Source organism: Cyprinodon variegatus, unplaced genomic scaffold, assembly GCF_000732505.1.
Source record: "Cyprinodon variegatus isolate N-32 unplaced genomic scaffold, C_variegatus-1.0 Scaffold855, whole genome shotgun sequence".
NCBI classification, from domain to species: Eukaryota; Metazoa; Chordata; class Actinopteri; order Cyprinodontiformes; family Cyprinodontidae; genus Cyprinodon; species Cyprinodon variegatus.
This window is the reverse complement of record NW_015151308.1, coordinates 167,008-177,356: the sequence shown is the minus strand read 5'-3', so window position 1 is coordinate 177,356 and position 10,349 is coordinate 167,008. Positions and strand designations below refer to the sequence as shown.

Below are 10,349 nucleotides of genomic sequence, written 5' to 3'. Positions count from 1 at the left end.
CCTCTCACCAGTCCTGTCAGCTCTTCACTTCCTGTGCTGCTGATCGTTGGACCAGTTATTGGAGTCATTCTCATTATTCTCCTGATCTTTTTGTGTTGCTGTAGACGGTCTAAGGGTGAGAACTTTTCATGAACACTAAATTACTTCTTTTTCTGTGAAAAAAAAAACTGGCAGTATAAATAATAATAATAAAAAAAAATACAACAATTATACTTTTCCAGATCTGTGCTGCATCAGGTGAGTTCACCATATTTTGATTTTCTCCCCATCATATATTAATTTCATTGACTTTTCCTTAATAACCTGTTTGTATCAATTATTAGATCTTGGGTCTCAGAGAGCAGGAGTCAGAGCCACACAAACCAGACTGAAGGTCAGAACTACAGCTTATTTCTTTAGGGTCAAACTTCATTTGTACCCCATTCTTACCAATTTAGTTTTTTTTTTCAACCTCAGTATTGCTATCGTAGCTTAATGTTCGCATTGGTGACTTTGTGCTGGTGATCACGGCTCCAGCTGTGTAAATGTTTAAGGATACAGCAACATAAAAAAGTACAGTCCTAGAGAGAATTTTTTTAACTGCCTATTTAGTACCAGCATGATTCTGATGAAATACTCATTATAGTGATTTGATCTTAGGTTTTGTGAGCCAGTAGTTTTTGTCATTTTCTGTATGCTCTGATCCAAAACCACGAAAGAGTTCAGCCAAGTTCCCAATAGTAACAATAAATATTAGTCTATTTTTACCAAAGAGAAACATGTTTGATTGAACTGTTTAGTCTGATTTAAGAAGCATAAAACAAGATGTACACACACTGTTATGATTGAATTGGTGTTGTAATTTTATGGGACATATTATATGTCTAGCAGATTTTTGTATTTTTATTTTTATAGCTTTTTCCCAAATGGTGATTCATTAATCTGCTGGTGCTGTTTAGATGTATTCATGTCAAAGAAGGGTCTCTATATCAGATTTGCAAGGTTTAAGTAAATTGTTGAAAGTTACATTTGTTAATTTTCAGTAAATACATATTTTTTGTCTTTTTTATCAACTATAGGTGATGCTCATCTCTATCACATAATTAACTCTACTGAAGATGCTGGAAATGATACAGTTTATCTTTTAAAGCATACGATTGTGTCATTTACAGTCAAGTAAATCATAACAAATCTGTATTATTTCAGCAGGAGATGAACTCAGAGATGTTACATACTCTATCATTGAAATAAAATCCTCTAAAAAAGAGAGGGAGTCCCACATTTCTACAATATAAAACATGAGAAACTGACTGATTGGTTTTATCCATCATATTGGATGATCTTTACAGGTAGACATCATAGACCACCAGTGGAGGGCGCTGTTTACTCTGAAGTGAAAACAGGAGCTGCAGGTACAGTCAATTTCATGTCATCATTACACTAAAGCTGATTGCATCTCAGTATAGATTTCAGTTCATCATCATCTCTATTAGTTAATATCTACAAGCTAACTAATTAGACATTAGTGTCCTTTAAAGAAGGTTTAGCAAATGTTCTTATTCAGCACATCAAAAAATCACTACATGTGCATATAGAGTGAAGTAATTATATGTATTTTTGAGGGTAATCAGTCTGCTATTGCTCTTTTCTTTTGTTTTTCTTTTGCTTTGTGTTCCAATGAAAAACACTGGCCTCAACCTAGCGAAACGTGTCTAGACCAAATTTGGTGTCTTTTTTTTTCCTTTTTTTTTTAGCCTTTATTGTCATTACACTGTTACAAGTACAGAGCAACGAAATTAAATCTCTACATTTCAGCCATCCCCTTGGGTAGTAGTGTGGAGGATAAGGGTCTTTGCTCAAAGACCCAGAGTGGCAGTCTGTGGGAGTGGGGCTCAAACTCAGAAACCTCAGGATTCCAAGCTCTATGCCCTAATCACCAGACGGCCACTCCTCGCATTTAATGCATCTAATTTTGCAGTATTTAAAATCTGCTTTAAGCGTATTGATTTGACATTTTCTATTAAGAAATATCTTCTCACTGACAGGAAAGTCAAGTCCAGCAGCAGAGGATGCAGCAGTTTATTCTGAGACCAGATCAGTACCAGCTCTGGAGGACAATGCTGACATGTAGGCTGGAGGCTCTGATGGATTTTTCTCTAATATATTACATGATAAATATAATATATTAGATATCTTCTTCAATCAGTCAACTTTTTTTAATTTCTCCTTTGAAAAACTTTCTAATAGAGACACTGTATTGCAATATAACATAAAATAGTCTGTAATGCAGAAAAAGTTAACCTTTCAATTGATATTAAATAATTTTTTACAAAGGCTGTAATTTATTTTTTTTTTTTCTTTTCAATCACATCCCCATTATCTACTACTGAACTTCTGTTTATTACATTCTTAGAGTTTGGTAGATTTGGATTATAAACTAAATAAATTCAACCCATTTTGTTTAATGTCCTTTGATGCTATAGTGTAGTAGGATGACTTATATAAATACACAAAAATGAATTTCTAAGAAATCAATGTTTTGTGACATAAAATCGATAGAGAAAATACAATATGTTTTGTCTGGTTTTAAAAGAGTTTACAAAAGAATTCTGCTTCTTTCATTTCTTTTTTAAAACACTTATGTTCTTGTTGTTTCCATATTATCTATATCATTTGTGAGCTATAGTTATCCTTTGGATTATGTACCCGCTTGCTTTAAATAAAGTGACAAAAACTCAAAACATGATTGCCTGTGTTGCGCCATATGCCATGATTAGGGTTTTGGACATTGGGAACCAGTGTCCATATTTCATCTTGACTTGATGACCAGAGGGGGACACGCAGATTTGGTGAATAACAGCTGGAGGACCCATGCGGCCCCCGCCCCTTTTCAGCCAAGGCCTCCACAGGACCTCCCACAGAGGTGTGACTTGCAAGCCTCCCTCTCTGTGAGAGCAGACAAAACCACAGAGAAAACAATATTCTCTTTGCCACCTCTCCCTTGGCCACGAAGCTGGGGTCCATCTCCGGCAGGATGGAGATCTGGGCAACAGAAGACCCGGATCTCCAGAGTCCTCAAAGATAAGTCTTCATGGACATTTCAGAACCAAATTGCTTCAAAACAGACCTTTTGCGACACATTTCTCTTGAGTTTCAGAAATTGTAGAGCCAGACTGGGTGAGAGGCCTACCCTGCCTTGATTAACCACTGAGACAAAGAGGACCCCTGCTGTGAGCCACTGGGACAGAGAGGGAGACTGCCTTGCTGTGGCCTGCCTGCTGAACTCCAGCTGGATGGAAATTCAACCTTCCAAATGGAAATGGACAAAAAGGTTTACAGGTCTGGCATGAATAGGGACAGAACAAACATGTCTTTTGATGATGAGTAAGAACAAGGCTAACAGGATGGACTGCATGCTATGCTATACAGAAACTTGTGTTGAGATGTTGTTGTTGAAGCTTGGACAAGCTTTATTTTAAAAAGGGTCTAAACACTGATATTACATTAGTGTTGATGTTTTCCTCATATGCTCATTACATTTCGATGACCAAGTATGACCAAGAGTCATTTAGTGGAATCCTGATGTCTATTCGTTACTAGCCATTTTAAAGAGGGTAAAGAATCATTTAACAAAATGTTACTGGTTCCTGATTGAGCAAATCATTTACAGTAATAGAGCTATATTTGGCCAAATATTCATGGATTTGCATTGAAAATTGGTCTGAAAACATTCCAATTTCTCCAAATTAGTGAAAAGCTAATTTGATCAAATCCCAAATTCTTCCAGATAAACTTTGGTTTCAAACACAAGATCCATCTTAAACTGTAATATGGTTTTCAACCATGTTCCCCTTCCTCTTTGTACATAGTAGTTTAGTTTATATAAGTTTTACTAGTCTTAGTTGAGAGTGTTAAAGTGAAACATGTTTGACTAGGAGCTGAATGATTTTTGTTAATAAACTCTTATATTTTGAATAGATGTTGTTGTGAATTTATTCCATGTATGTGCATAATTAACTGTTTGACCATGATTAGTGCTCGAAACACTCTTTCATTTATTCTTCTAACACACAGCTAGTAGGGCTGTGTGTTCATAAACAATATTTAACAGCCGAAAAAATATCTGATTAAATAAGATTTTTCCCACCCCTACCGGGGTGTTATCATCCTGGCACTGGTGGCTGGCCTAATTGCTCATTCCACTGACCTGTTTAACTCTGCCCAGTTTCTTATTACTGCTTATCTGATCCACCTGTTTTCAGCTCCTATATATGCTGTATTTTCCAGCTACCTGTGCCAGATTATTCAAGCTGTCCTGTAGCAAGCTCAAAACCTTTGACCCAATATTCAAAAACAGACAGATCTGGATAGTTCAAAACAAGCCTTTATTGAACACTCTCAGCGTGTGGCTGCTTGTCAGCTGGGGCGGATAAACTGGATCACATGTGAGGACAGAAACTCAGGTCAGTGACTAATAAGGGCTGATAATAATTAAGAGTATATAGTAACTGACCATTTTTCTGAGTGGAGCTGAAGCCAGCCGACGCAGAGGGGCAACAGAGTCCTGAAGGGAATGTCCAAAGCCGAAGTCGTAGCAGAACCAAGTTCACAGACCAGAAGATCAGAGAGCCGGTGAGGTATAGAAGGGGAATCCAAGCCGATGTCAGAAGAACAGTTCAAGTTTGGTGAGCCAGCTGAATCCAGGAATCAGTCCAGAACAGAGCAGATTAAAGCGCAGGCAAGAGCAAAACTAAACTTGGACAGAAACAGGTCACTATCAGATAAGCAGAACAACAAACAGAAGGCTAAAGTTACTCACACAAAACAGCTTGAATAATCTGGCACTGGTAGCTGGAAAACACACAGCATATTAAGGAGCTGTAAACAGGTCGATCAGATAAGCAGTAATGAGAAACAGATGTAACAGATGTAATGGGTGCTAATTGGAGTTGATTTAAAAAGAAACAAAAAAATAGTAAACAATTTAAATACAATGTTAAGTCAGACTTTTCACTGAAAAGAAACCACTCGGGACAAACTCTTTAAATAACACTTCATAACCTACTGTATATGTATTGAATGACCAGGAGACATGAAAACAGATTCTGATAGAAATTGTAATTTTACTCAGATCAGAGAAGTTGCTTAGAGTTTACAGAACGGCAGCTGCTCACCTCTGGGCTCACCTCTCAGGAAGTGGTGCTGATTAACAGTTAAAAAGGCATTTTATACATCTGCGGTCTGCCACTTCATCAAATTGCACATCATACATCATACATACATCATACATACATCATACATGTTAGCAGATGAGTAGACATCCATGGCTCCAGCCTTATCAAAACATCACACTTCATTCTTAGCTGAGGGAAACCACTCTCATTCCATTTCCAAATCTTTGCCACATACAGAATGAAGAATATAACTGTATGCTGGTGGGTTCAATGAGGTTATGTCTGTGATGTTAGAAGAAGAGGAGGGAAGAGAGAAAAAACACCTGGAAAGGTGGTGGTGTGATGGCTCTTGTGCAGCAGAAGATGTTCCCCTGCCTCACCTGCTGCTGCAGGTCACTCAGAAAACTGATGATCCACTGACAGCCGACGGACATCACTTTGAGCTGAGTGAATTTCTGGTGGATATCTGAGAAGATGGGGTTGAAGGCCAAGCTGATCCAGAAACAGGATTCTGGTGGATGACACCTTGTGGTAGAGGTGTTGCAGGATGAAGTTAGGCCCAAGATGACAGCAGTATCTGCTGACCTTTTTGTTCAATAACTAAACTGTAGGGCATCCAGGAGGTGGCCTGTGATGTCCTTCAGACGCTTCTACATAAAAAAAAGCTTTCAGGACCACATATATTTTAGGGTGACAGGTCTGTAGTTTAACTCCAAGATTGAGCATTTCTGTGGGACCAGGCTGAGAGTGGAGTGTTGGAAGCTTTTTATTTTTCTGATATTAAAAGACCCTGTTTGTATCTACCTTTCAGATTGATTATGGATACATATAACTTAATTTAGTTGGATGCTTTAGTCTGATAACCTAATAACTTAAACAGAAATAAGGTTAAGCAACTCAACTACTCGTTAGCAACTGGGGTAGTTCATTTCAGCTGGAGCTGTGTTCTCTTTAGCAACTTTCTGTTTATCATTGTGATCCTCAATGTTTCATCAGTCATGGGCTGCAGGTAATCAGACTAATTTAGCTCTTTCCACTGCATAACGCGAGAAAAAAAGATAATCCACCTGAGGTTGATAGTTCATCACTGAGCTGCTGTGTAGATAAAAAAAGGTCAGCTGAAGAATTTTGGAAAGTTTAATCACACAAATGCATACCCAAACTGGGATTTGCATTAACCCTTTCTAAAATCTGTCATTGCTTTTGTTTATTATCATAGAAAAATCTGCATATGACAAAGACTAAAATCTTTCTGCAGTGGAAAGGAAGTATAAACCACCAATGACTGCTGTCAAAGCTGCTGCTGTCGGACGTAGTTTGACATGAAAGGAAATATACAGACTGTATTTAGAGGTGTTTTGCACCCTGGTGTCATATATGGGAGATGTAACTTTTCTTTCCTTATTATATTTCAAATACAGTAGAAGCCTTTCTGATGAGCTGCACAGCAGGTCTGAATGTGAGGATGAACACCACTCTGCTTTGCATGCTGGGCTTTTTCTGTCTCTGTCTCACTGTTCAGTGATCAAAAACAATATTTCTGCATTTTGGACTTGAGATGTCTGTTTATTTTACATCATCATCATGTCTAACCATTTGATACCTTACTGTTATCAAAAAAATGCTATTGATGCTCATTCTTTAAATGATTTTACAGCCTGCTACCGAGCCGAAGCGCAGGCAGTGGTTGCGCTATGTCTGATTTTGACTCAGATGACCCCAATTCCATCCCTTTCTTCACCATCATAGCTAAAGCTCCATCTTACTTTCCATGGTGCTTCTTCTACTGTGTCCCCATCAGAGTGTAATTCCTCTCGGATTCTTACTACACTCCCTGTCACATCTCAATCGGTCCGTCAGAAGAATGTCATGTTAAGCCTGGTTCTACCAGAGGTTTCTTCCCAAAGGTGATATTTTCCTCTCCACTGTTGTGATTTTATGTTTAATTATTTTCCCAGCCAGCTAGGAATACATATTTCTGATACTTTAAGATGTTTACTGCCCTCACCCGAAGGGGTGGTAAAAAATCTTTTTAATCAGATATTATTTGGGCTGTCATATACTGTTTACACAGCCCTACTAACTGTGTGTTAGAACAATAGATGAAAGAGTGATTCAAGCACTAATCATGGTCAAACAGTTATTTCTGCAAATACATGGAATAAATTCACGACAACTTCTGTTCAGAGTATAAGAATTTATAAACAAAAATCATTCAGCTCCAAGTCAAACATATTTCAGTTTAACACTCTCAACTAAGTCTAGTGAAACTAAACTAAACTAAATTAAACTAAACATCAGGAAGTTGGTTCTGCTCATTAATTGGTGGGGTGTTTTAAGCTAACCTTTGATGACACAAGGGAGACTGATTCTCCTTAGAGTTTAACAAGCTATGAATCCTGGCATGTGGTGATAGGTCCAAACGGTGTGAGACAGACTTTAATCCGCTTGACTTTACCAAGTGATCTAATTGTTTCTCTGTGTCTCTGTCTGTAACACTACTTTGACTTTGACTATTTATTGCATAGCTCCTTAGAAATGGGGGTCAACACCTTTTGTTCTGAGGCATTGTCACTCTGGCCTTGTTGTTCNTTTAATCAGATATTATTTGGGCTGTCATATACTGTTTACACAGCCCTACTAACTGTGTGTTAGAACAATAGATGAAAGAGTGATTCAAGCACTAATCATGGTCAAACAGTTATTTCTGCAAATACATGGAATAAATTCACGACAACTTCTGTTCAGAGTATAAGAATTTATAAACAAAAATCATTCAGCTCCAAGTCAAACATATTTCAGTTTAACACTCTCAACTAAGTCTAGTGAAACTAAACTAAACTAAATTAAACTAAACATCAGGAAGTTGGTTCTGCTCATTAATTGGTGGGGTGTTTTAAGCTAACCTTTGATGACACAAGGGAGACTGATTCTCCTTAGAGTTTAACAAGCTATGAATCCTGGCATGTGGTGATAGGTCCAAACGGTGTGAGACAGACTTTAATCCGCTTGACTTTACCAAGTGATCTAATTGTTTCTCTGTGTCTCTGTCTGTAACACTACTTTGACTTTGACTATTTATTGCATAGCTCCTTAGAAATGGGGGTCAACACCTTTTGTTCTGAGGCATTGTCACTCTGGCCTTGTTGTTCGTTGATCTTTTCAGCTTTTACTGTTATCTCAGCTTCTGGCAATAAAAGATTTGCAGCACTAACCCTGCGGAGGATCATCTGATACTTGGCTTCTAGATCAGAGTACTTTTTAGCTTTTATTTGGGATTTAAACTAATACATCAACGAGAGCTCACAGAGTACATCTGTTATCAGAAAGTTTTCATTTTGGTTTTGAATTAAGTTAATTAATTCTTGAATCTTTTCTTCAAATAGATTGAGGTTAAATTTGTTTAGGTTATCCAAATTATCTGGAGATAAGTGTTTTAGCTTTGCAGCTATTTGTTTCTGTTTCTCTATGCCTATGGAGTCAATGATGTGCCCAGAATTGAGGATGCTTGGATCCATTTTCAGCTGATGGCACAAAAACACAAGTTATGAAGAAGTTTCAAAAGAACACAATCCAGTCAGTGCCCAATGTATTTGTATATTTCCATATACATATTGTAAGGACTTATTTTTATGTGTGTAGAAACGGTTCATGGGTTATCTTTAAACCTGCGATATCAAAGAAACACTTTTCATTCAGTGTTAGAAATGCTACACCTTGTTTAGGATTTAAAAGCTGTTTTATTGCATGCTTTACCTGTCTCTGGGGATTTATTAGCATTTTGGCACAAAGCTTAACCTTTCAGGATTTACTAGCAGCTTATGCTTCACCTTTCTTTAAGGGATTTTAAGCAATTTAGTTTGAATACACCCCCTGTCGGTCGGGCAGGACCTCAGATTGACTTGTGTTAAACCTGGCAATGAATCTTGTTCTACACAATATAAAATAAGTGTTTAGGAGTCTTATTGGACTAATAGACAAAGGGATTTAGGTTAAATTTCGAGGCATCTAACCTATTTTGGACTGGAAGTGACTTTGAAACACCATAACTTGGGAGTTTACATTTTTTTGGGATGAGGTTATAGAAACCACAAATGGCAGCATATAGTTATAGATGTTCATAGAGTTTGTTCGAACAATAAGATTAACTTGGAAGTTAAATCTGTCAATTTTAGTTCCGCCAAAGATTGATCAGATTGATTTGAATCATCTTTGAAGTAAAATTGGTTATCACTAGCTGAAGAGATATTTTGGAGTTATTAGCTTTTGTTAAAAATTTCTATATTTCGAAGCTTCACGAATGTCAAAGGTTATATTTTCTTCTCATATAAGCTAAGACATTTGGTGCTGGGTTCTTAGGTTGTGACTTTAAGATCTCATTATTGAGTGGTGAGAGCTGATGTTAATGCTTTCACACGGTTTTCAATAATGGCTCTAAGTTTATTCTCATATATGTGCAGAATGATAGTTATATACCGTACGATGACCACCAAGCTTGGAAGGCAATTAAATGTTAAATGTTCAATGGGCCCAGCAACCTGGGACACCAATTATATGCTGTGATTTTAGGTGATTAGATATACATCTCATATAGTAGAGCCAGGGTGTACTATGGACTTCAGTCCATACAAAGATACCAGGGAATTGTTACATAAGGCTGGGGACGCAATGTTTCCATCAAACCCATGTGTTGTGGAGTTAGGTGAAGGAAAGATAAAATGTGAAATAAAGCCTACAAAGGACGAGTTAAGACAAGGGGTACGAAAGGAGTTTCAAATGCAAAATTTGATAGAGGAGGTGGTAAAAGAAATGCATTTCAGCGAATGTCAACAATTGATAGAATAGGCATAGAAAATGCAGGGGACAGTGTAAGGGCAGCTGATAGTCTAAGAGAGAAGGGTGAACATAAGATGGCCGCAGATGGGTAATAATGCAGAAGAAATGGTACAATTAAAGAGGAGAAGATTAGAAATACAACTAGAACTGCAAGAGATGGATCAACAGCTGTCAGAAAAACAGGCACAGTTAAACAGAAAAATGAACAGAGAAGGGGTGCTTAAGCATGATGAACAGCTTCACTGTGGGTAAAGAGAGAGCTACTAGCATGGGACAACCGCAAGCAGCAGATCAGTGCCTTGTTACCATAAATGAGAGGATTGATAGAGTTGCAGAACTAGTGGAGGACGCCATGCACGT

The 10,349-nt window shown here is 37.6% G+C and overlaps 1 protein-coding gene across 1 annotated transcript in view; it reads left to right on the top strand.

Annotated features, from left to right (window-relative positions):
- LOC107099292 overlaps positions 1 to 113 on the top strand; it is a 10,203-nt gene extending 10,090 nt beyond the window's left edge. The window contains exon 6 of the mRNA XM_015397349.1: positions 105 to 113. Coding sequence (XP_015252835.1) covers positions 105 to 113 — 9 coding nt within the window. The remainder of the gene's footprint in view (positions 1 to 104) is intronic.
- The last annotated feature ends 10,236 nt before the right edge of the window (positions 114 to 10,349 follow it).